The 24743-nt window shown below is 36.5% G+C and overlaps 8 protein-coding genes across 8 annotated transcripts in view; 7 read left to right on the forward strand and 1 right to left on the reverse strand.

The window, feature by feature from the left end:
* The window catches only part of LOC18027475 (transcriptional corepressor LEUNIG_HOMOLOG), a 5496-nt gene extending 5300 nt beyond the window's left edge, over positions 1-196 (forward strand). The window contains exon 20 of the mRNA XM_006410335.2: positions 190-196. Within this exon, the coding sequence (XP_006410398.2) occupies positions 190-196 (7 nt within the window). The remainder of the gene's footprint in view (positions 1-189) is intronic.
* Positions 197-1368: 1172 nt separating this feature from the next.
* On the forward strand, positions 1369-3834 carry LOC18027476 (cyclin-dependent kinase inhibitor 4). Its single transcript, XM_006410336.2, has 3 exons — positions 1369-1948; positions 2943-3158; positions 3288-3834. Exons 1-3 carry the CDS (start codon positions 1440-1442, stop codon positions 3355-3357), a joined length of 795 nt encoding a protein of 264 aa, XP_006410399.1. The 5' UTR covers positions 1369-1439; the 3' UTR covers positions 3358-3834.
* Positions 3835-4889: 1055 nt separating this feature from the next.
* LOC18027335 (cytochrome b5) lies at positions 4890-6693 on the reverse strand. Its single transcript, XM_006410337.2, has 3 exons — positions 6401-6693; positions 5396-5462; positions 4890-5282 (listed from the first exon to the last, which is right to left on the reverse strand). The coding sequence occupies exons 1-3, from the start codon at positions 6485-6487 to the stop codon at positions 5032-5034; spliced, it is 405 nt and encodes a 134-aa protein (XP_006410400.1). The 5' UTR covers positions 6488-6693; the 3' UTR covers positions 4890-5031.
* Positions 6694-7586: 893 nt separating this feature from the next.
* On the forward strand, positions 7587-13304 carry LOC18027336 (26S proteasome non-ATPase regulatory subunit 1 homolog A). Its single transcript, XM_006410338.2, has 13 exons — positions 7587-7892; positions 8412-8481; positions 8686-8791; positions 9109-9217; positions 9293-9461; positions 9767-10233; positions 10343-10478; positions 10583-10831; positions 10928-11148; positions 11237-11495; positions 11611-11843; positions 11923-12442; positions 12770-13304. The coding sequence occupies exons 1-13, from the start codon at positions 7747-7749 to the stop codon at positions 13103-13105; spliced, it is 3021 nt and encodes a 1006-aa protein (XP_006410401.1). The 5' UTR covers positions 7587-7746; the 3' UTR covers positions 13106-13304.
* A 615-nt stretch (positions 13305-13919) lies between these two features.
* On the forward strand, positions 13920-15350 carry LOC18027337 (probable xyloglucan galactosyltransferase GT13). The gene has a single exon (XM_006410339.1). It carries the CDS (start codon positions 13920-13922, stop codon positions 15348-15350), a length of 1431 nt encoding a protein of 476 aa, XP_006410402.1.
* A 751-nt stretch (positions 15351-16101) lies between these two features.
* LOC112081581 (probable E3 ubiquitin-protein ligase ARI11) lies at positions 16102-17996 on the forward strand. The gene is given in 3 exon segments (XM_024148345.1): positions 16102-17307; positions 17653-17956; positions 17959-17996. Coding segments are annotated over 3 exon segments (1548 nt in total).
* A 1204-nt stretch (positions 17997-19200) lies between these two features.
* Positions 19201-20991, forward strand: LOC18027338 (probable E3 ubiquitin-protein ligase ARI11). Its single transcript, XM_006410340.2, is given in 3 exon segments — positions 19201-19396; positions 19399-20390; positions 20689-20991. Coding segments are annotated over 3 exon segments (1491 nt in total).
* Positions 20992-21774: 783 nt separating this feature from the next.
* Positions 21775-23555, forward strand: LOC18027339 (probable xyloglucan galactosyltransferase GT12). The gene has a single exon (XM_006410341.2). It carries the CDS (start codon positions 21869-21871, stop codon positions 23381-23383), a length of 1515 nt encoding a protein of 504 aa, XP_006410404.1. The 5' UTR covers positions 21775-21868; the 3' UTR covers positions 23384-23555.
* Positions 23556-24743: the final 1188 nt, after the last annotated feature.

A 24743-nucleotide genomic window follows, 5' to 3' on the forward strand; every position in this document is an offset into this window, starting at 1 on the left:
AAAAAGGCAGAGCTCAGGACTATTTTTGAGTATAATTCATTGTTTAATGTCTTACATCAATAAGTTGGTGTTTAGGGGGTTTGCGTCAAAAGCAAAGGGACATGTTATAAATTCCAATCTTTGTTTTATGATCCTAGTTTCTTTGGGATTTGTCTTTTTTTTTGTTCTTGTTGTTGTTGTGATCTATAGTGTTTAGTGTGAGACAGAGAGATGTAAGTACTTTCTCTAGACCGACCAAATTGTTGAATAATTTTCTTACAATCAACTAAACCTTTTTAATGCCTCTATGACACTTGGTTTAGGAATGATCAATACAAAAATCTCAACATGCGCATTGTAACTACACCTAATATGGGCATTGTGTGTACATTATTTTGAACATTTACTGGTATGGATCGGAATTTGAACCCTGGAGGACCCTAAATTAAATGCGAGCGATTATGGCCATCAAAGATTCTGCGTGTTTGATGCAAGTTTCTGAAACATAAAAAAGCAATATTTTGTGTTTACAATTTATAAAACCTTATAATTAACACATCGTGTAAGTTTAAACATAAACATATTTCATTATTTTTGGCGTCTAAAACAGGTGAGTAGTCAACTACTAGTAGTTTGAGACATTATGTTGATATATATTAGGTTTCTCAATCAATAATCTTACTCTTTTCATCTTATCAAAACTGCATAAACTATGATAGTCATCTAATCTTGTTATATCTTATCTTAGCTGTCAAAACTTATCTCATTAGTTGTTATTAGTTTGGTGTCTTAGAATTCTAAATATCTAACCCCTGATAATCAGACAATCTAGTTGTCCTAATTTGAAAGTCTTGTAGACATGTAATCACATTACTTGGTAGTTGTACAACGCTATATCTGATCCCAGATTATATGATCCGTGTGTTACTAAGTATAATAATTATGGTTTCTTGATATACATGAACTTTATATTCGTGATTCTCGAATTAAATCCAGGTTTGCGTAGCCGCGCAATCTTTCCTAACGTTGGACGTCTATTTGAAGCGACATTATTATATTTTCGTGAAATGTAACTCAAGTTTTTACCAGAAAAAGCGTTCTTAAAAAAAGATGAATATGCGTCATCATTTCTATTTTTAAGTATAGAAATTATTACACTCAAAGTTTCGAATACATCAAAAAATATAAAAAATAAAGTGAAAAACTAGCAAAGTACAGTGTACATTACTCACAGTAGTGAAGAAGAAGCAGCCACCTGAAAAAAGAAAACGTAAAAGAAAATAAAAAATAAAATCTGAGGAAAAAAAGGAAAATTAAAAAAAAAAATTAAGAGAGAAAGAGACAGAGAGTGACCCCACAAAGCACCCATCTTCAACCCTAACTCCGATTTTTCTCACACCTCCTCAATCGAAACTTTTTCTCTCTTCTCTCTCTTCTCCTCCCATGAAAAGCGTCGGAAAATGGGGAAATACATAAGGAAGAGCAAAATCGATGGAGAAGCCTTAGCTTTAATGGATGTTTCTCCTTCTTCGCTTGGTGTTCTTACTCGAGCTAAGTCCTTAGCTCTTCAACGCCGCCTTCAAAAACCCTCTTCTTCCTCCTCGCTACCGACTTCTCCTTCTCCTAATCCGCCGTCTAAACAGAAGCAGAAGCAGAAGACGACGGACTGTGGTGGCTCATATCTTCAGCTCCGGAGTCGTCGGCTCCAGAAGAAGCCTCCAATTGTCCTGATTCGTTCGACCAAACGGAGAAAGCAGCAGCGGAGGAAAGAGACATGCGGCCGTAACCCTAACCCTAATCCCCAAAAATTGGATTCTCTCGTTGGTTCGATTCGTGGGTCTAGGTCGGATTCGGTTGCTGAGAGTGCTGTGTGTGGTAAAGAGAAGGGATTGATTTGTGAAATCAACAAGGATCCGTGTATTGAAACTTCATTTGGGGAAAATTTCTTGGAGCTTGAAGGCAGTGAAAGGTATATATATATTTTTTTTTTTGTCTTCCTATATTTTCCCCCAATTTTATTCCTTTCAAATTCAACCTTTTTTGGGGAGGATTTCAGATTTTTGTAAGATACACAACTTATTAAACCCGTGAATTTGATTTGTATAGTGTTATTGGCGATGAATCTGTTCGGTTTTCTTAGAAAATTATGGTATTGAATTTGGATTTTCCGTTGGTAATTTGAAATCAAATTTTTTTACAACAGAAATGAAAAAAAGACCAAATTTTCTTTAATTTTTCTTAATTGATACTGAACCTTTTCAATTATTTTTCCGATTTGAAATTTAATGTTTTTTTACCTTATGTATGATATGATGCCTTCTTTTCTTTATCTGACACACCCGACTCTTCTCTCTGTTTCCGGGAAAAAATATATATATTAATCAATAAGTTTTTTTTCTTTCTTTTTTCTTCAATTACTTGTGCAACTAATAAGAAGGTGATACTGACAATTGGTTTTTCTTCGAAAATTTGTATCTGCTTTGATGTAAAGAATGTTGGATTTGAGGGTATGAAACGGCTCTAAAAACTCTAGAAAGATTTGATATTGTTGATTATCTTGGTGAATTTTCAGATTGTGCAAAGTTCTTAGAAATGCTTGATTGCTTTGGTCTTTTAGGTTCTCTCCCTTTTTGGTAGGTTTTAATGTTAAGATCAATCAAAAGTCGAGATCTCGTCAAATATAATTTGAACCAGTACTTTTATTCTGAATTGGTATAAACTTTTCAAGCATTGCTAAAGCAAATAACCATTGGGGGTTTCGCCTTTGGTTTATGCTTTTTGATCTTTGAACCACAAATCAACTAACAACTACTCATTATCCTTTTCGGTAGAACATGACTAGATCAACTTTAGCTAACTACAGGCAATAAAGTCTGCTTGCTTTTGCTACTAGTTAAGGAAAAATAGTTATGTGTTTGCATCTTTGAGAAGATTGTTTGATTACTTACTCTCTACTTCAACAGGACCACAAGAGAATCCACACCATGCAGTTTGATAAGAAAGCCGGAAACCATCACAACCCCGGGATCGTCTACAAAGCTTAACAATGGTATAAGTGACAACAGCGACCAAAGAGAAGAGAGTTTGTCGGGCAGCCATCGTCACCTACCAACTACACCTGAAATGGACGAGTTTTTTTCGGGTGCTGAAGAAGAACAACAAAAGCAATTCATTGAGAAGTATGAGTTTTCCGTTTGATCTGTTCTGTTCTGCAGTGATTACACCGTTCTGGTTATGAGTTTCCCATTTGATCTGCTCTGTTCTGCTGTGTCCCTGACGGATTCTGTCAACACCCTTTTTTTTTTCAGGTACAACTTTGATCCTGTGAATGAACAGCCACTACCAGGGCGGTTTGAATGGAAGAAGGTAGATGATTAGAAACAACAAAAAGGGGGGGTTAATAGTTAATACAGACTATATTAACGTTTTCCTGCTAATTATCGGTTTGATCTTATTTCCATCATCCGTTTCTTAACTTTCCCAACATGTAAAGAACTTAGGATAAAAACCCATGTAGCGTTTTCAAATTGGTGTCTGTAACATAAGTGGCTGAAAAGGGTTTGTGTAACACATAACTGATACCAATCCTTTTTATGTCTAAACAGATCACCTTAGTAGTATTACTAAACCATAAGAGAAGGTTTTTAGAAGTAACCCAAAGTCTGTTAGGGTTTAGCGTGTAGGGTTTAGAGTTCTTTCCGTTAATGGTTAGTGAAGTCTTTTTATAATTCTGGTACAGGGACTCTGCATTCTCTTATAACTCTTTGTCCTGTAACCATTTTAAAATCTATCTATTTGTGTGTATACATGTACTGAATCTCAAACTCTATTCAATAAAGACTTACTCCTTCTCTTGTCTTCTTCTTCTCTCACTTCATCTTAAGTTCTTGTTCTTATCATCATCATCATCATTATGGTCCATGTGTTGTGTTCTTCAGACATATAACATCACGATGACAGGTAAGCAACATACACATATGTGCAAATAGTATACTGATAATAGAGAGACAGAGAAGCTGTTCGTTATGGATATGGATAGTGTCTCATAGTGGTCTTTGTTTTGTCACTGTCTTCTCACTAAAATCAAAAGTGTTAGAAAGATTCTCTTTCTCTTTCTCTTTCTCTCACTCTTGTGTATGTGTGTGTCCATTGTACTTTCCACTTAGTGATTTGTGCCCACTATTTTATCTTAATATGCAAATTTGTGCCCACTACACATCATCGTCATCATCATTGTGATCGTCTTTTGATCAATCAAAAAATTCGTCGCCTCTTTGCTTGTCACAAGATTCGTTTTTGTGATTGTATTGATTTATAGTCTCGACATGACGTCGTTGCAACAGTTGCCAAACTTCCACAGAATCCAATCGAACGGTTCTTTAAATGTTTCATTTATTGCTCTCAAAGTTAACAAGCATCGAACTTTGTGTCCGCGGTTGCGACTTGCGGCCAAAGCGGTGGAGAGGTACAAAAAGAGGGACCCACAGTTACAGAATTAGTTTTGGGTTCTTTCATTTTTTTTTGTCTTGGGATATGGTTTGGTGAGCTCAAAGTCACTAACTGCCACACACTCTATTCAGCCACCAAAGAAAACGTCTCTTTCTCTTTGGAATTCGTAATCTGTTTTCCTCTTATCTCTTTTACGAAGTTAATTAGTAAGATCTTGATCTTGTTTAAAGAGTTTCTTGGTTATTTTTCCCCCTCTAAAGATTCATCTTTTGACATTTGCAAGGTAAGAAAAAAGTGTTATGATTCTAACCAATACTTAACCACAGCTTCAAACATATCAGTCAAGGTCACAACTTTGGTTTCACAATATGAATTATATAGATCAATATCAGTTGCATTCCGGCAAGAATGCTGTTCAGATGCAATGTCATCACAACGATTAAGAAACAGTGCAAAACACATTCAAACAAGGAAAATTGGATGCAGAGAAACAAGAACAAAGGGAGAGAATTTGAGATTTGTCTTTTCAAAAGACTTAAATCTCTTTCTCTCACTCTCTGTATATATAAGATATGTGGGCGTAATTCTCAGAAAAAAAGAAGACTACCCTGATTTTGTGTAAATACGAATCCCAACTGCCAAACCGAGAATGGCAAGGGGTACGAGGAACTGGAGGATCTTGATTATGAACTCAGAGGTCTTGTCTTGATTGTAGTGAGGCTGTTTAGGAGGTGTGTATTTGGTTTTCTTTGGGATTGTTGTTGGATCAATCTCTCCTACGTAGTACTGTTCCATCATCTCTCTAGCGCTCTCGCTGTGACCCACGTCCTCAAAATCATCCGTTGCATCCTTACCTTTAAAGGTGAAGAAGAATAATGATTCAAAATGCTATGTACAGATCAACACAATGAATTTGGCTTTGAATCATCAAAGCCGAGAGCTTGGAGATATTTGTGTTTATACAGACCTGTTGAAGACAAGAGAACTTCATCACCACCAGGATGGTCTTCAAGGAACTTGGTGACATTGTACACCTGCGTTTGAATTAGGATATGAGGAAAGGAAGTCAAGCAAACGAATACCCAGTTATCAAACTTCTGATTTGAAGATCTCCTGTTAAATCGTGAAGTCTAAAAACGAAAAGACCCACATCACATACTTATGATTCCAATGCAAGAAACAAAGGAGCTACAGAGAGGAAGGTCATAAGGTTCTTGCTCCGTTTTTACTAAGACAAGATCAACAGTGTTTTGGCGATGTGTCTGGGTGCATATAACTAGAAGCAAACAAACAACTCCACTAGCATCTATGTTTATAGTTAGATTTGGGGTTTTCTGAACTTGATAAAGGATTTGTTCATGTACATAGGAAGCTTATTATGCCAAATAAACTCCGAATAACCCTACCCAAGTTGCAAAAATGGAACTTTTGATGGAACAACACACCACAACGTTTCAAAGTTTCTAACTTTATTGTGCTGGGATTGAAGCAGATGATCTATGCATTTCACAAACCAATCAATGAAAAAAAATAGGAAACAAGTTGTTGTTATGAAAGGAGAATCAGTAATGGGGATCTAAAGATTCCTTAACACAAAACCAAAATGGTCGATCTTCAGGGCCAACTACTGGTCAACACGTGTCAGGTTTTTAATTCCAACATAGATCGATGTGGAAGAAATCAAACATATTTGGTCGGTATAAGGCTAGCATTTCTCCATCTTCAATTCAAAATCAGATAAATAGATCAAAAGAGCTTATTCCCTAGCATATGTGTAATGCTTACAAGTTTTCCACTTTATTCATCTAAAGATTTGATCCAGTTAAGAAAAAGATTAACATTTTATCAATCTTAGAATTTATGAGACTTCAAAAGCTTAATCTCATGCAAACACCAAGACGGCCACAAAAGGGAATTTAAAGCACGAGATCTCTTATTTCAGAGCTAAGAATAAGGAGAGAGAAGAAAGAACCTTTCCATTGATGACAATCCAACAATCATGAGCGTGATTATGCTCTGAAACTTCTGAAAGAGTGAAGATCTTTGCTTCGTCCCCCATTGTTTTGCTTCTTCACTAGAATAAACCCACCAAAACCTGACACTGAGATTTAAAGCTAAAAACTTTATACGAGAACGAGAAGAAAAAGAGAAGAGTTGTTGGGTTCAGACTTCAGACCGATTTAAATCCGGTTTAGTTTGTTTTGGTTTGTTGCATTGATAAGGGATCGGATTATGAGTGTAGGTGTGTGTGAAAACCGGTTTGGTAAAATTGAATTGTGAATTTATCCTCAAGTACTTCGTAACTAATGGCAACTCGACTATTTTGAAGTTTTGGTATTCATCTGACCAAATCTTGGAAACACATGTACCAATGTTAAACTGGGTTCATTTGGTTTGGTATAGTTGCTTGTCCCGGTCGGGTGGGTGGGGTAGGTGGGCAGTGCAAACGTTGCAGTTGTGCTCCAATTTTGCCTTTTTCATTCAAGATCGGTAGGTGAATGATGTGCAATAAATTTTAATATGATATATATAAGAATTCTTTTGTAAAATATTCGACTTTGTTTATATATTTTACATGGACAATTTGTTCTTTTTTTTTTGGTTTGTAATCAGAATTATAAACCCTTTTTTATAACTGATCCATGAAAATGTATTTAAAAAAAACTTGATAGCCAAATAAATAGAAGTTTTATAGGTTGATTTGCTGTTTTTTTATAGATAATTTGTTTACTTGTATGGTTTCATCTTGCATAAATGTAGATCAAATTCATTCAATCGATATCATACATCTTTTGTCAAACATTGATCCAAATAGCAAAAAATAGGTCCAATTTTTCTTCGTAAGGTATGTTATTTTATTATGCTGAGTTGCTATAAATTTGATTGATATAGCAATTAGCATAGGTCTTTATATTGTCGTTTAAAATCTAAAAACTAACAACGACCAACCAAATTGGACCAGTACAGTACTAGTAGAGGCATTTTACGAAATTTAATATGTGAGTGGTCTATAACTTAATTTTCATAAAATATGAGACTACAGTATAATTATGGTATACATTCGGGGCAGTTTTTAATTTCTTGACTTGTTGGGTAAGTCTCTTAATATTCGATAAGTTCCACACCATAGTTTGCATCTAAGTCCCTGACTACTTTCTTCTCCTACTTCTCCTGCTTTTATTTTTTACTTTCGGTCTCATAAACTCAACACTTCAAATCCGGTAGAGATTCAAGACGGGTTTCGTCGGAGGTTTCTTGTTCATTATCTGATTTGCTTTCTCTTAGGGTTTTATCGATTTCGATTACAGTTCTTCATCAATGGCCGCCGCTATGGTTAGCTCCGCCGGAGGGTTACTGGCAATGCTCAACGAGCCTCAGCCTTCCTTGAAGCATCATGCGCTCTCGCATCTCAACAACTTGGTTGATCGATTCTGGCCCGAGATCTCCACTAGTGTTCCGATCATGTAATTCTCTTTTAACCTTTTTTTTTCCCGGTTTGAGGATTAGGGTTTTGTCTCCCACTTGATCTGTTTAGCTTTCTAGATAATTGGAGAGAAAATTGTGGGATTTGGATGATTTGGGCTCTCTTTGTGCTTGGGTCTCCTCGATTTGTGTATTTAAGTTCAAAACTTTCTGTGTTAGGCATAGATAGTTTGTGGCGATGCAGATTTAATGGTTTCGGATTAGAAAGGAAAGTGTTTTCTTTGACATAACTAGCTTTAGCAAGTTGCTGTAGTGATCTTTGTAAGTTATAATGAATGAGCAATTGATATCCGAGTTTAGGAAATAGTTATAACTTCTTCCTGGACATGATACTGTGCTTTTAGATGTTCTTTTACTGATATAAGGTAAGAGGATTTTTTTTTCCTTTTGCTTCATCATCTTACCTGCTAGTGGTATAAATTCAAGTTGTAGATGGTGCAATGCTTAGGTTTTATGATTCCTGCTTGATAACTTGACTCGAGAGACATTTTTATGAGCAGAGAGAGTTTATACGAAGATGAAGAATTCGATCTGCATCAAAGACAGCTTGCTGCTTTGCTGGTCTCTAAGGTACTATTTTAGCGTTTTCTGGTTGCGGATAATATTTGATTTATTAGTGGAGGAATGTGTAATTGTTACACTGAACGGCATTATGCTTATTTTTTTCTCCATAAGAAGTGTATAGTGGTACGGTGGTAGAAGGGTGGAGTGTAACCTTTTTCTAATCACGTTATATGATTGTATTACAAGATATGTTTCTCTTTATGATCTCAGGTTTTCTACTACTTGGGCGAGCTTAATGATTCGTTGTCCTATGCCCTTGGAGCTGGACCCTTATTTGATGTTTCTGAGGATACTGATTATGTTCATACGCTTCTAGGTGAGGATTGAGTAACTTGTTTCTGTGTTTACTCTTTTTCTTTGCAGTTCTCTGACTGTATACTGTATACTCTAGCTAGGGTACTGTTGAGTGTAATATGCACATATATCAACGTGACTCAATGCAAGAAAAACATATATAGCTTGCATGACTTATCATCTAAAAAGTAGGCATGTAGCTTGCTCATTCAGCTATTATTTTCTATAATTTTAAGTAGTATAATCTTTTAAATAAGATAGGATAAAATGATTGATGACTGCTTGAGTGTACTGGTAAAATAAATGTTAACTCATCAAATGCTTCTCTTATGTTTTCAGCCAAAGCAATAGATGAATATGCCAGTCTCAGATCAAAGGCAGTCGAGTCAAATGAGATGGTGGACATTGATCCCAGGCTTGAGGCCATTGTTGAAAGAATGCTTGAAAAGTATATATGCCTACATATTTACTGCTCTAGCCATATTAGTGCTTCAATTTTTCTAACGTGGTTTTCCGTCTGCAGATGCATCACTGATGGGAAGTATCAACAGGCCATGGGCATTGCGATAGAATGCCGGAGATTGGATAAGTTGGAGGAGGCTATCACAAAGAGCGATAATGTTCAGGGAACTTTATCATATTGCATCAATGTTTCTCATTCTTTTGTTAACCGCAGAGAGTATAGACATGAGGTAAGAGTAATGGTCTCAGCAGAAAATAGATGTTTCGATACTATTGATTGATTGATTAGAACAATATGGTTTCGCCACATCTGGCAAATACTGTGATTAATTAGTCTCTGTGTTGCATCTTCCCAGTACCATGTCTGTAATCTCATATATGTTACAATTTTCTGTCTCTGAGCTGTAACTGAAAATCGTGTTCCAGTTTTCTGGATACCAATCTGAGATGTGTCGATGCTTGAATTAAAAGATTCGTTTTTATTTTAGTTAATCTTCATTTGAAAAGGTGATGATATCCTTGTCTATTCTTTCAGGTGCTTACTTTACTTGTTAAAGTCTACCAGAAGCTGCCATCTCCGGATTATTTGAGCATTTGTCAATGCATGATGTTTCTGGATGAACCGAAAGGTGTTGCTAGCATATTGGAGAAGCTTCTTCGCTCGGAGAGCAAGGATGATGCTTTATTAGCATTGCAAATTGCATTTGATCTTGTAGAGAACGAGCACCAGGCCTTTCTATTGAGTGTTAGAGATCGTCTTCCCGCTCCCAAAACACGCCCTGTAGAAGCAGCTCAGGCGGTTGAAACTACTAGTACTACTGCTCCCAATGAGAATCCTTCGGGGGATGTTCAGATGGCGGATGAAACTCCAGCTCAGACAATTGTGCACGAGACAGATCCAGTTGACGTTACATATGCTGAGAGGCTAACAAAGATTAAGGGAATTCTATCCGGGGAGACATCTATTCAGCTGACACTTCAGTTTCTTTACAGCCATAACAAGTAAGTTACTGTTGAAGTTTCGATATCTTGAAACGAGATATTTTTTCTTCTAAATCGTTTATTCCAGGAAATAATCATATGCTTCATTAATAATGTTGTCTTTCTGTAGATCGGACCTGCTGATACTGAAGACAATCAAACAGTCTGTTGAGATGCGGAACAGTGTTTGCCACAGTGCTACAATATATGCTAATGCCATAATGCATGCTGGAACTACAGTGGACACTTTTCTTAGAGAAAATTTGGTAAATTTTTGTTTTCACTGTAGTACTTCTGTATGTTTGAGGTTGACTGTGTGGCTTAGTGTATTCATCTTTCTTTTCATTTTTTATACTTTCCGAATTGACAGGATTGGCTAAGCAGGGCCACCAATTGGGCTAAGTTTAGTGCTACGGCGGGATTAGGTGTTATCCACAGAGGTCACCTGCAACAGGGTAGGTCATTGATGGCTCCATACTTGCCTCAGGGAGGAGCAGGTGGTGGTGGGAGTCCTTATTCCGAAGGAGGTGCCCTCTATGCTCTTGGCCTTATTCATGCTAATCATGGCGAGGGCATCAAACAATTTCTACGTGATAGCTTACGCAGTACTAATGTTGAGGTAATTAATTAATATCTTACTCGGTATAGTCTCTCTCAATTCCCTATCAGCCTCTTTGTTCAGGGATAATTCGTACTGGGGAAAATATGGATGCAGGTCATTCAACATGGAGCTTGCTTAGGTCTTGGTTTGTCAGCTCTTGGGACAGCTGATGAAGAGATATATGATGATGTCAAAAGCGTGCTTTATACTGACAGTGCGGTTGCTGGTGAAGCTGCTGGCATCAGCATGGGTTTATTATTGGTTGGAACTGCGACTGAAAAGGCAAGCGAGATGCTCGCTTATGCTCATGAGACGCAGCATGAGAAGATAATAAGGTAATGTAGTGGAGAAATTCGTTGGTGATGAGGGTCCGTTGTATTTTTATTTACATTTAACTGATCATCATCTGGTATGTATTTTTAGGGGATTGGCTCTAGGCATAGCTCTTACAGTATACGGTAGAGAAGAAGGAGCAGACACCTTGATTGAGCAGATGACTAGAGATCAAGATCCTATCATCCGTTATGGTGGCATGTACGCACTGGCATTGGCTTACAGTGGAACAGCAAACAATAAGGCAATTCGCCAATTGCTACACTTTGCTGTATCTGATGTCAGTGATGATGTTAGAAGGACTGCTGTTCTGGCACTTGGATTTGTATTGTACTCTGATCCAGAGCAGGTCAGTTTCAGATACGCCCCTACTTATGACCACTAACTTCTATTTCCTTAGTGCTTCCAAGGAATTTGTGTTTTCTATCCTCACTAATGGATTCCGTTGAATTTTTGTACTGTAGACTCCGCGTATTGTATCATTACTTTCTGAGTCGTACAACCCACATGTTCGCTATGGAGCGGCTCTTGCTGTAGGTATTTCTTGTGCAGGCACTGGCCTCAGCGAAGCGATATCCTTGTTGGAGCCTCTTACATCAGATGTGGTTGACTTTGTTCGTCAAGGTGCTTTGATTGCAATGGCCATGGTGATGGTCCAAATTAGCGAAGCAAGCGATTCTCGCGTTGGAGCGTTTAGGTTAGTACAGATCTATTATCTCCAGCATCGGGAGGTAGAGACTATTTTGGTAGACTGAGATTTTATGTATGTTTTGTAGGCGCCAACTTGAGAAGATCATACTCGACAAGCACGAAGATACAATGAGCAAGATGGGAGCGATTCTGGCCTCTGGTATCCTCGATGCCGGTGGTAGGAACGTTACAATAAGATTGCTCTCTAAGACCAAACATGACAAAGTCACTGCTGTTATTGGCCTTGCTGTCTTCAGCCAGTTTTGGTATTGGTACCCTCTGATCTACTTCATTAGCTTGGCCTTCTCACCAACCGCTTTCATCGGTTTAAACTACGACCTTAAGGTCCCAAAGTTTGAGTTCATGTCACATGCAAAACCGTCTTTGTTTGAGTACCCAAAACCCACCACGGTTCCTACAGCTAATACTGCCGTCAAACTTCCATCTGCTGTTCTCTCAACCTCAGTGAAAGCCAAAGCTAGGGCTAAGAAAGAAGCTGAGCAGAAAGCTAATGCTGAAAAAACAACAGGTGCCGAGAAGTCAGTCAGTGAGAGTGGATCTGGAAAAGGGAAGGCATCAGCTGAGAAGGAAGGAGACTCTATGCAGGTGATGTTGTCCTCTTTATAAATATCCATGGATGATTAGTAGCTTCTATAATTAATCGCTTTATTAGTCTAGACTTATAAGGGTTCTTATGTTTACATTCACACATGTTGAGTTCGAGTTTCGGTTTAGGGATGATCATAACCAATGCACTTTAAGATCGGTTGGTGTGATAACGGTTTTAGATTCGTGTTCAGGTCTTTTGATATTCTTTGTTTTTTTGGCATTTTGGGTTGAATTGGTTCGGTTTATCTAGCTTGAACATCCCTAGATTCTCTCTCTTTCCTGTTTAGACCGTGAATTGAAATTCTTGTATCTACGAACTATCAGGTCGATGGCACAGCAGCGGTTGAGAAGAAAGCTGCTGAGCCAGAGCCAGCGTTTGAGATTCTAGTAAACCCAGCTCGAGTAGTCCCAGCTCAAGAGAAATACATAAAGTTACTTGAAGACAGCAGATACGTACCAGTGAAGCTAGCTCCATCGGGTTTCGTTCTTCTCAAAGACTTACGTGAACACGAGCCAGAGGTTCTCTCTCTGACCGATGCACCAACTTCAACAGCTTCTCCTGCAACTGGTGCAGCGGCGGCTACACAAGGAACCACAGCCTCGGCTATGGCTGTAGATGACGAGCCACAACCTCCACAAGCCTTTGAATACGCTTCATGATTTCATTTTCTTTTAAAATTAGTGGAAATTTGTTGTTGGTTTTATTGGTTTCTGTTGAAAGACAAAAGCAGTGAGAAGAAACAGATCTTTAAACTCTTGATACTGCTTTTTGTCATTTAAAATTGGATTCAAGTTCAAATACGATCTTATGTTACTTTTCTTTAATTAGTTTTACAAGTTCAAATTGGATTCAAATATTTAAGGTTTCTTTTCAGCTGATGGGAGAAGACATTTTCGTCTATAGTTACTACCATGTCATAGTCAAATGGATTCAAATATTGTTGAAAAAAAAACAAAAAAAAACAAGACATTATCCGATACTAAATATTCAACTAAATGGACTGAATGCTAGATGGTGATATGTTTGTTTAGGTCTTTCTTTTATTTTGTTGTCAGTTTCTATGGGTCTTTTTAAAAGAACATTTCAGTTTGTATCAATAGGTTAAACGTGTTTCATTACGTAATAGCACTAACCAGTTTTATAATTTAGAATCCTTTACAATATTAGGACAAGTGGAATTAATGTGTCATTTCATATTATAGAAACATGGTGCTGGTGTAATGAATAAATTTAAGATGAAAGAAAAGAAAACTAAATTAAAGGAAACACAATAATTCATTCTTTATCCTTTGTAATCCATATAATTGACTAACAAAAGCCATATCATTTCTTTTTAATAAACAAGTTGATACACAGAAAAAAAAAATAAAAGAGTTACATCCCCACCAAGTGCAAGAACAATCTTTTTCTATTTTATCTTCACAAATAAGTACCACTTTTGTTTCTCCATTTTCTCCATCATCAAGCAAGACAATGGAAGAATTCAATACAAAAAAGAAACAGACTGTGAGGAAACGATCTCCAAAGCTTTTGATAGATATCTTACCAACACTTGTGTTCTGTCTGCTCTTTGTCCTTCACATCAATCAAATCATAACATTTCTCTTTCTTTCCGACAAACAAACCCTACATATCACTGTGAAGGCTAAACATGGAGAAACAGATACTTGCGCCGGAAGGTACATCTATATCCACAATCTTCCCAGTAGATTCAATGATGATCTGATCAAAAATTGTGAAGCGTATGCTGAATTACGCAATAAATGCAAGTACTTGGTTAACTCTGGCTTCGGTCCAAAGATTTTAGAAGACGATCATAACCACACCACTCGGGTCTTAACAACCGAAACCGGTTCTTGGTACTCAACGAATCAATTCATGCTTGAGGTTATCTTCAGAGAGAAAATGAGACACTATGAGTGTTTGACCAACGATTCCTCCCGTTCTTCTGCTGTTTTCGTCCCGTTCTACGCTGGTTTCGATGTGAGACGCTTTTGGGGATACAGCGTGAAGCTAAGAGACCAACTTGGTGAAGATCTGGCTCAATGGCTTAGGGAGAGACCAGAGTGGTCGAAAATGTATGGACGAGATCACTTCTTTGTCACGGGACGAGTCGGTCGAGATTTCAGGAGGGTTTCTGACCAAGATTCAGATTGGGGAAACAAACTGATGCGGTTGCCTGAATTCGAGAACATGACAATGTTATCAATAGAGACAAACTGTTGGAGCAACGAGTTTGCGGTTCCTTATCCTACTTACTTCCATCCAGAGAGAAGAATCGAGGTCAAGAGATGGCAGAGGAAAGTGAGGAAGATGGAGAGACGATATCTGTTCTCATTCGTAGGAGCTCCAAGGCCGGAAATGGAGGAATCTATAAGAGGGGAGATTATAAGACAGTGCCTTGCATCACAAGGAAAGTGCAAGTTTCTTAATTGTGAAACATTGAGTAAAGACTGTGGTGATCCGGTTAAGGTAATGGAAGTTTTTCAAGATTCGGTTTTCTGTTTACAACCACCGGGAGATACGCCTACCCGGAGATCGACATTTGACTCGATTTTAGCCGGTTGTATACCGGTTTTCTTTAACCCGGATTCAGTTTATAGCCAGTACAAGTGGTATTTTCCAAAGGATCATACCAAATATTCGGTTTATGTGCCGGAGGAAGATGTGAAAAATGGAAAGGTTATTATTGAGAAGCTATTGGTTGAGATTAGTAAAGAACGGATTTTGAGTATGAGGAATGAGGTTGAGAAGATTATACCGATGATAATCTACACAAAACCGGGGGCGGTTGGACCGGATAAGATTGAAGATGCGTTTGAGATTGCAGTGAGTAAGGTTCTTGAGAGAGTGTCGTTATTTCAAGATAATGCCACAGATCGATCGAGTTACTACATAATTTGATATCATTAATTAGGGGTAAAGTGTGAAATAAATTATTGCAGATATGAACAATAGTTTTGAGTACGCTCAAATGTATAAAATATAAATAATATATGATCACCTAATAGGATACTCAAATACTTATAAAACTATTACAAAAACACAACAGAGGACAATGTAGAAGCTTTATCGAACTCTTTGGTCAACCACTAGACAAAAAAAGCTTCCAGAAAAATTGAAAAGTACATTAAAAACTCTTTAAACTCTTTCATCTCCCTCTTTGACTTTCCATTTTTCTTTTCTACTATATATTAGTGAAAACATTTAAAAACATGTAGAAAAAAGAAAACATTTTAAAAAAAATCTATAGTTTTAAATATTAATGTAGATATAAATTACCAAATCTAAGGTTTTTTAAACCAATATGCTAAATATCTATAGTTTTTTTTGTTAACAAGATCTATAGTCTTTTAAACCAAATCTACAGGTTTTATAACACATGGAGAGGCTATAACTTCTGAGTTTTCTTCCTTAAGAAGTCGCTTAAAGCTTAAGGCTTCATACATGACACGTGTAGATAAATCATTGGCTAAATATTAATACGACGCCTATACGAAAGCCTATAAAAGGAGATGGGCAAAATGAGAATTTGTTAGCCAACAAAAGAAAAGGAAAGAAACCCTAATTACGAGCCAGAAGAATTAAGGTTTAGTTTCCTCTGCTTCACATAAATCTCAGAGCCGTATTAGGGTTTTTCTCCGATCACTCGATCATGGAATATTCGGATGAGGACATACTCGACATGGAGTCAGGGGAGGAGAGTTCTTACAATGACGAAGGGACGTCCGATATGGATTACGGATTCGCCGAGGAAACATCTGATCAACGATCTCGAGTAAGTTACGTAGTTCTCAAAGAAGAAGACATTCGCAAGAATCAAAAAGACGATATTGAACGAATTTCTTCGGTTCTCTCTGTAAGCCAAGTCGAAGCGATCGCTCTGCTTCTTCACTATCATTGGAGTGTTAATAACTTGGAAGATGAATGGTTTACTGACGAAAACAGAGTCCGTAAAATCGTTGGTTTATTGAAGGAGCCTGTCGTCGATGATGTTAATGACAAAGAAGTGAAGAAAATTGATTGTGGGATTTGCTTTGAATCGTATCTTCAAAAGGAAATCGCAACGGTTTCTTGTGGTCATCCTTTTTGCAAAACTTGTTGGACAGGTTACATCACTGCGAAAATCGACGGTGGTCCAGCATGTTTGATGGTTAAATGTCCTGAGCCTTCTTGTTCTGCTGTGGTAGGTCAAGATATGGTCGATAAGTTTATAACCAAGGAAGAAGATAAGGAGAAGTATTATAGATACTTTTTTAGGTCTTATGTTGAAGCTAGAGGCAAAAAGATCAAGTGGTGTCCATCACCAGGATGCGAATACGCCATTGATTTTGGAACTGGATATGGAAGTGGTGAAAACTATGATGTTTCTTGTTTGTGTTCTTATGAGTTTTGCTGGAATTGTAGTGAAGATGCTCATCGTCCTGTGGATTGCGGCACGGTGTCGAAGTGGATATTCAAGAACAATGATGAATCCGAGAACACGACTTGGATACTTGCAAACACAAAGCCTTGTCCTAAGTGCAACCGTCAGATCGAGAAGAACATGGGATGTAACCATATGACATGCTCAGCGCCTTGTGTGTTTCAGTTTTGTTGGATTTGTCTTCGTGCTTATCCATGTCCCGGTGATTGCCACTTGTTCAAGGGTCCTGACGAGGCTGAAAGTAAGAGAGAAATGGCGAAAATTGCGTTGGACAGATACATGCATTATTATGAAAGATGGGCAAGCAATCAATCGTCGAGGCTAAAGGCTATGAGAGATTTGGAGAAGTTGCAATCTGTGCAGCTTAAGATGCTTAGTTACATTCAGTCCACACCAGAAACTCAGCTCCAATTCACTGTAGAGGCGTGGCTTCAGGTTAGTAGATATATACATGCAATTAAATAACTAATACTATGATTGATAACGTTGCGTAGAAATTGTATTTTTCATTTGTTTATGCAGAATAGAATATAAATGGGAATTTTTTGAGTAAATTGAAAATAACTAGACTACTCCCGGTTTCAGAATTCTATTTTTTTATAATAAATTTTCTAGAATCGATGAATAGAAAGTGTGATTTCACTAAGAGTGTTATTGGTAAAAGGTTGCAATCATCTACTGTATTTTTGGACTTAGTAATGCGATGTTCAGTGAGACTTTTATATTTTTGGACTTAAACAGAACAATGTCTTTATATTGTATGATTATACAATTGCGCAGATCATAGAATGTAGGAGGGTGTTGAAATGGACATACGCATATGGATACTACCTTCCTCCGCAAGAATATGCCAAGAAACAATTATTCGAGTATTTGCAAGGTGAGGCTGAAGTTGGTTTGGAGAGGCTTCACCATTGTACAGAGACTGAGTTGGGACAGTTTGTCACCGGAACTAATGATCCATCTCAAAATTTTGATGAGTTCCGAAGGAAAATAATTGGTTTGACTAAAGTAAACAAAACCTACTTCGAAAATCTGGTGAAAGCTTTGGAAAATGGTCTTGCTGATGTGGAACACAATGAGAGCACAAATCAACAACAGAATCTAAATCTTTTTTCCAATGAAAAAGGTTGGTGACAAGAGCCTAAGGAAGATCCAAGTGGTAACTGAGAGATCTTTTAGCTTCATGTTTATGTTATTTACTGCAAAGAACCGTACGGTTTTACAAGTGGTGATTAGTATTGAGAAGCTATTGGTTAAGATTAATAAAGAATGGATTTTTTCGTTTTTTTTTTAACCAATAAACAACGGTTTTGAGTATGAGAATATTATTGCGAAGATAATCTACACAAAACCCGGCGTGCTTAGAGAGGATAAGATTTTAAACCATATATGATTTTTTAGTCGCTCTGGTTCCAATCGGTATTACTTAAGGGGTATAGTTTCAGGTAAAAGAATATCGCAAATTTAGCTAACTGTTTTACAAAATTCACAATTATTATGGTAAATTGATGAGAATAAGAACACAAGTGTGTTTAAGGAGAATTATATTAGACTGATGAAAAAAATGTTACAGGAACCATAGATTTCTATAGAGATCGATGAAAATATTGCTCGTATTGTTTACCTTTTAACGAAAAAGGGTAATATTGGATTATAAAATTGTTGGAGAACATGACAATGTTATCAATGGAGACAAATTTTTGGAGCAACGAAGTCATATTAGAATGATGCAGAGACGATATTTGTTCTCGTTCGTTGGATCTCTAACGCCGGGAATGGAGGAATCTACAAAAGGGGAGAATTACAAGACAATGCCTTGCATCACAAGGAATGTGCAAGTTTCTTGATTGTGAAACATTGAGTAAAGACTGTGATGATCTGGTTAAGACAATGGAAGTTTTTCAAGATTTGGTCTTCTGTTTACCTTAATGTTTAATTGCAGATACTTTCTCAATAATGTGTAAAAAAACTAAAACATTAGGAACAGAGGAAGTATTAATGGAAACAATTTTAACATATCTATATTTTTAAATATATTAATAAAAAATAAATAAACTATTTTAAACCAAATCTACAGATTCTTAAACCAGCCTTAAATATCTTATAGTTTCTTAAATCGAAAATCTACATATTTTATACACATTACACGTGTAGATAAATCATTGGTTAAATATTAATATGTTACCAAAAAACAAAAAAGGAAGAGAAAGATCCTAAAGTACATGTAAAACCCTATTTTCGAGCCAGAAAAATAGGGAGGGTTTTGTTTTGTCTGCTTCATATATATGTCAAAATCGTTTTAGGGCTTCCTCTTATCACTCGATCATGGATTATTCTGATGATGACATACTCGACATCGAGTCAGGGGAGGATAGTTTGTACAATGACGAAGGTTCCGATATGGATTACGGATTCGCCGAGGAAACATCTAAACGAGCTCACGTAAAATTCGTAGTTCTCAACGAAGAAGATATTCGCAAGCATCAAAGAGATGATATTGAACGAGTTTCTACTGTTCTCTCTACAAGCAAGTCGAAGCGATCGCTCTCCTTCTTCACTATCAGTGGAGTGTTGCTAGAGTCGAAGATGAATGGTTTACTGAAGAAACAAGAGTCCGTAAAACCGTTGGTCTGTTCAAGGAGCCTGTCGTTGATGTTAATGACAGAGAAGTGAATATTGAATGTGGTATTTGCTTTGAAACGTATCTTCAAAAGGAAATCACAAGGGTTTCTTGTGGTCATCCTTTTTGCAAAACTTGTTGGAAAGGTTACATCACTGCGAAAATCAATGATGGTCAAGCATGCTTGATGGTTAAATGTCCTGAGCCTTCTTGTTCTGCTGTGGTAAGTCAAGATATGGTCAATAAGGTTATAACCAAGGAAGAAGATAAGCAGAAATATTATAGATATTTTTTTAGGTCTTATGTTGAAGCTAGCGGGAAAAAGATCAAATGGTGTCCATCACGGGGATGCGAATACGCCATAGATTTTGGAAGTAGAAGTGGAAGTGAAGATTATGATGTTTCTTGTTTGTGTTCTTTTGAGTTTTGCTGGAATTGTAGTGAAGATGCTCACCGTCCTGTGGATTGCGGCACGGTGTCAAAATGGATTCTTAAGAACAGTGATGAATCCGAGAACACGAATTGGATACTTGCTAACACAAAGCCTTGTCCTAAGTGCAAGCGTCAGATCGAGAAGAACCAGGGATGTAACCATATGACATGCTCCATTTGTGGACATCACTTTTGTTGGCTTTGTCTTGCTAGTGGTGGTTACGAGCACGTGTGCCATAGGTTTAAGGGTGATCATGATGATGCTAATGATCAGAGAATTAGGGCAAAAAATGCGATAGATAAATACACGCATTATTATGAAAGATGGGCAGGCAATCAATCTTCGAGGCTAAAGGCTATGGGAGATTTGGAGAAGTTGCAATCGGTACAGCTTAAGAAGCTTAGTGATAGACAGTCCACACCAGAATCTCAGCTCCAATTCATTGTAGAGGCATGGCGTCAGGTTAGTACTTAATTAATAGATATATAATGTATATAGTATATACTATTAAATAACTAAGACATGGTAACATTGCGATACCGTAGAAATTGATTCTTGGTTTCACAAATATATATCTTGTGGTATTGTTGGTTAGAAAGCGTTGTTTTCAGTAAAGAGCGTGTGATTGGTAAAAACTTGCAATCATTATACTATTTTGGGAGTTAGTTATGAGACTATATAAGTGAGACTTTTGTTACAAGATTTTCTTTAAACAGACAGAACGATGTTTTAATTAATTTGATTGATTATACGATTGCAGATCATAGAATGTAGGAGGGTGCTGAAATGGACATATGCATATGGATACTACCTTCCTGAGCAAGAATATGCTAAAAGACAATTATTCGAGTATTTGCAAGGTGAGGCTGAAGTTGGTTTGGAGAGGCTTCACCATTGCGCAGAGATGGAGTTGAATCAGTTTGTCTCTGAAATTGAAGATTCATCTAAAAATTTCGATGAATTTCGGACGAAAATAATTGGTTTGACTAAAGTAACTAAAACCTACTTCGAGAATCTGGTGAAAGCTTTGGAGAATGGTCTTGCTGATGTGGAACACAATTAGAACAGCGAATTTTCTACCAAAAGAAGTAAACCAAATTAAACCATGTAAACGTTTTTTTAATTAGCCGCTCAGAATCCAACCGGTATTAATTGGAATACATGTTTGAGGTTTTTTAATTTTTTTAATTATGATTTCAATCATGATTGATTATGGATGGTGAATGATTTTTTTTTAAAGGGATACAGTTTCAGGTAAAAGAATATCCGTCAAAAATATGCAAATTCAGCTAATTGTGATAGACAATTGACAGATACTGGAAATCTTTGACAGATAAAATCACCAATAATTTTAGCTGTTTGTATTGTTTACCTTTTAACGAAAGAGGCTAATATTGGATTATAAATGTTCTTTTGCTGCTAATATAAGATATTCCTTCAAAGAGAAGGAGTTTCGTACAATCAATATATTAGACAGAAATGTTTCATAAGACATAATTTCTAAGTGTCCATAAATTCAATTAAAGTCGAGGATTGAAATTGAACGATACTTTTGGCGTATGCTCTCTCTTAGACATAATTTCTGTATTCTCTTTTTGGTGTAATACAGTTGTGTAAATGAAAAATCGAGACCTCTTTTTTGACAAATGTAAATCATCTCTGCGTGTCCATGATGGAAAACTTCTTAAAATAGAGAAATCTGTTTGAATAGAATCCATTGAATTCAATTCGTCATTAATGGTTAAATATCTTCTTCTCTTTTGCTAAAGAATTAGGAGAGAAATAATATTCACATATCTATTAGTACTTCATTTGGAAAATGTAATCAAAACCATATAAACAAAGAAAATGGAAATTTGTCTCAGATCACATCATTTTTTATTTTATTTTTGTTTTGTAAATCAATACTAATTTTTAGCCACGAGTGAAAGAAGATAAAGATGATGAAACCAGTTCCAAGGCTTTGGATTGTAATCTCAACTACGTTTGCGTTCTGTCTGTTCGTTTTGTTTCAAGTTCATAACTCAGATTTGATCAGGAAAAATCCCCAAATCACTCATCAGGTAAACAACTTCTTCATCTCCATCGCTTCTTCTTCACATCATCAAACCCTAAACCTCACCAAAATCGCAAATGAAAGCGATGGAAACAGAGCAAAACAGCCCGAGGAAGAAAGAACAGATACTTGCGCCGGAAGGTACATATATATGCACAATCTTCCAAGCAGATTCAACGACGACATCATCAAAAACTGTCGAACACTTATCAAATGGTTCGATATGTGTCCATTCATGGTCAATTCCGGCCTCGGTCCACAGGTTACAGAGTCCAACAACAAGACAGCTCGAATCTTACCCGTGAAAACCGGTTCTTGGTACTCAACAAACCAGTTCTTGCTAGCGGTTATCTTCCGAGAGAGGATGAAACATTACAAGTGTTTGACCAACGACTCGTCTCTAGCCTCAGCGATATACGTCCCGTTCTACGCCGGATTCGACGTGAGCCGTCACCTATGGGGATACAACACAACGGTGAGAGACGAGTTGGGGACAAAGCTAGGGCTTTGGCTCAGAGAAAGACCAGAGTGGAGGAAAATGTACGGTCGTGATCACTTCTTTGTAACCGGAAGGATCGCTTGGGATTTCAGGAGAGGTTTAGATGATGATTCCGAGTGGGGAAGCAAACTGATGCTATTGCCTGAGTTTGCTAATATGACGATGTTATCTATCGAAACTACTGCTTGGGCCAACGAGTTTGCGATTCCTTATCCGACTTATTTTCATCCGAAGAGGTTTAACGAGGTTTTGAGATGGCAGAGGAAGATGAGAAATGTGAAGAGGAGACATTTGTTTTCGTTTGTTGGAGCTCCAAGGCCGAAGATGAATGGATCTATAAGAGGAGAAATTATAAAGCAGTGCCTTGCGTCTCACGGAAAGTGCAAGTATCTTAACTGTTTTGTTTCAGGTAAAGAATGCGATAATCCGGTTAAGATAATAGAGGTGTTTCAACATTCGGTTTTCTGTTTACAACCTCCGGGAGATTCGTATACTCGGAGATCGATATTTGATTCGATTTTGGCTGGTTGCATACCGGTTTTCTTCCATCCGGGTTCCGGTTATAACCAGTATATGTGGTATTTTCCTAAGGATTATACCAAATACTCGGTTTATGTACCGGAGAAAGGGATGAGAAATGGAACGGTTAGTCTCATGGAGTTGTTGGGTAGGATTGATAAGAGGAGGATTTCGAAGATGAGGAACGAGGTTACTAAGATTATACCGAAGATTATATACACTAAACCGGGATTGGTTGGACCGGAGAAGATTGAAGATGCGTTTGAGATCGCAGTGGATAGAGTTCTTGAGAGGGTAGCAATGGTTAAGAGGATGATGGAAGAAGGGAAAAATCTTCAGAGTGAGTATTCACAAAATAGGGATTTGAAAAAACTTGAGTGAAAATCATATGGGAGAAATTTTTTTTTTTTTTGTGGTAACATTTGTTGCATAATTTAAAAAGCTTGATCAGTGATAAATCATTTGTTTTTTTTTTTTCTGTGTGTGTATGTGTGTGGTTATTATTGTTGCGTGTATTAAAAAGCTTGAGTAAAAATCATATAAAGATATGGAATTCTGGGGACTATGTAATTCCACTGTATAGTATAAGCTATAAAATCAAAATCAAGTTATAAAACAAGTTGAATCAAAGTCCAATGGAGTTAAATCAGCTACCAAAACATTCTCCACAATCAGAGACTAATACGGACGACGGTTCAGCCATTCCGGTTTCGACATTGTATTTTCCCGGTTCTTGATTCATGTTCTAAAATCTTTACTATTAAAACAGAATAGTATTTTGTGACTAAACAGATTTTTATTTAGTTTTCTACTATTCTGTTTTTGGATATCTACTATTTATTTTGCCAAACAAATTTTTTTATTTAATTTTCCTATTTTAATAATTTCTGAAAAGTAAAAAAAATATATTTTAATTTATATTTAAAATTAATTCCGAAAATTCAAATTTAATTTTAATTAGTTTATATTTCTTAAATATAGATCACATTAATTATAAAAATTACAAAAATTAGTTGTTATTATCTTTATAAAATAATAAATAAGATATTATGTTCATATTTAAATATTCAAAATTTTCTTATAATAAAAAAAATGATAAACAATATGTATATATAGTTTCTTTTTAATAATCAATTAATCTAAAAATTTAAATATTTAAATTTAATAAATCTGTATATTATATGGTAATCTGAACTGACGGGTTAGAATTATGTTTTTAGAATTATATTCTTTTTTTATTAATAAAACGGTCAGGTTAAAATTATATTTTTGTAATTATAATCAAATTTAATAGAAAAAGTAAATAGAAAAAATTATCTAAACACAAAACAAATGTGTTATTTATTAAAACAATATTATATCTATAAAAAAATATAAATAATATTACAAAATTAGATTAAAAATATAAATTTTCCGTGCAAATGCACGGGTATAAATCTAATGTTCCTTAAAGAATCGTTTTTTTAACTTGTTTTCAAACCAAGCCCCCTCCAAGTGGCTGCTGAATCAGAGTCGGCCCTGAACTGCATATTTTTTTTCATGGGCTGCAAGCTATAGAACAAAAAATTGGCTGTTTTACATATCTTTTTCAATAAATGGGCTGTTTTATCTTTAAATTTTTTCATGTAAATATAGGGGCCGCAAGCCCATGCTTGGTTTGCTTGGGCTCAAGGTCGGCTCTGGCTGAATATTGATGTTTGGTATTAGTCAGTGACATGACATCATGTGATAAAACTTACTG

This window comes from Eutrema salsugineum, unplaced genomic scaffold, assembly GCF_000478725.1.
Source record: "Eutrema salsugineum unplaced genomic scaffold, Eutsalg1_0 scaffold_10, whole genome shotgun sequence".
Classification (NCBI taxonomy): Eukaryota; Viridiplantae; Streptophyta; class Magnoliopsida; order Brassicales; family Brassicaceae; genus Eutrema; species Eutrema salsugineum.

Excerpts from the sequence above, each read along its gene's own strand:
- LOC18027476 (XM_006410336.2), top strand. The coding sequence starts at position 1,440 with ATGGGGAAATACATAAGGAAGAGCAAAATCGATGGAGAAGCCTTAGCT. Across the intron at positions 1,949-2,942 it reads GAGCTTGAAGGCAGTGAAAG|GACCACAAGAGAATCCACAC; the intron begins GTATATATATAT and ends CTACTTCAACAG. Across the intron at positions 3,159-3,287 it reads CAAAAGCAATTCATTGAGAA|GTACAACTTTGATCCTGTGA; the intron begins GTATGAGTTTTC and ends TTTTTTTTTCAG.
- LOC18027335 (XM_006410337.2), bottom strand. The coding sequence starts at position 6,487 with ATGGGGGACGAAGCAAAGATCTTCACTCTTTCAGAAGTTTCAGAGCAT. Across the intron at positions 5,463-6,400 it reads GGATTGTCATCAATGGAAAG|GTGTACAATGTCACCAAGTT; the intron begins GTTCTTTCTTCT and ends ATTCAAACGCAG. Across the intron at positions 5,283-5,395 it reads AGTTCTCTTGTCTTCAACAG|GTAAGGATGCAACGGATGAT; the intron begins GTCTGTATAAAC and ends TCACCTTTAAAG.
- LOC18027336 (XM_006410338.2), top strand. The coding sequence starts at position 7,747 with ATGGCCGCCGCTATGGTTAGCTCCGCCGGAGGGTTACTGGCAATGCTC. Across the intron at positions 9,462-9,766 it reads GCAGAGAGTATAGACATGAG|GTGCTTACTTTACTTGTTAA; the intron begins GTAAGAGTAATG and ends CTATTCTTTCAG. Across the intron at positions 10,234-10,342 it reads TTTCTTTACAGCCATAACAA|ATCGGACCTGCTGATACTGA; the intron begins GTAAGTTACTGT and ends GTCTTTCTGTAG.
- LOC18027337 (XM_006410339.1), top strand. The coding sequence starts at position 13,920 with ATGGAAGAATTCAATACAAAAAAGAAACAGACTGTGAGGAAACGATCT.
- LOC18027339 (XM_006410341.2), top strand. The coding sequence starts at position 21,869 with ATGATGAAACCAGTTCCAAGGCTTTGGATTGTAATCTCAACTACGTTT.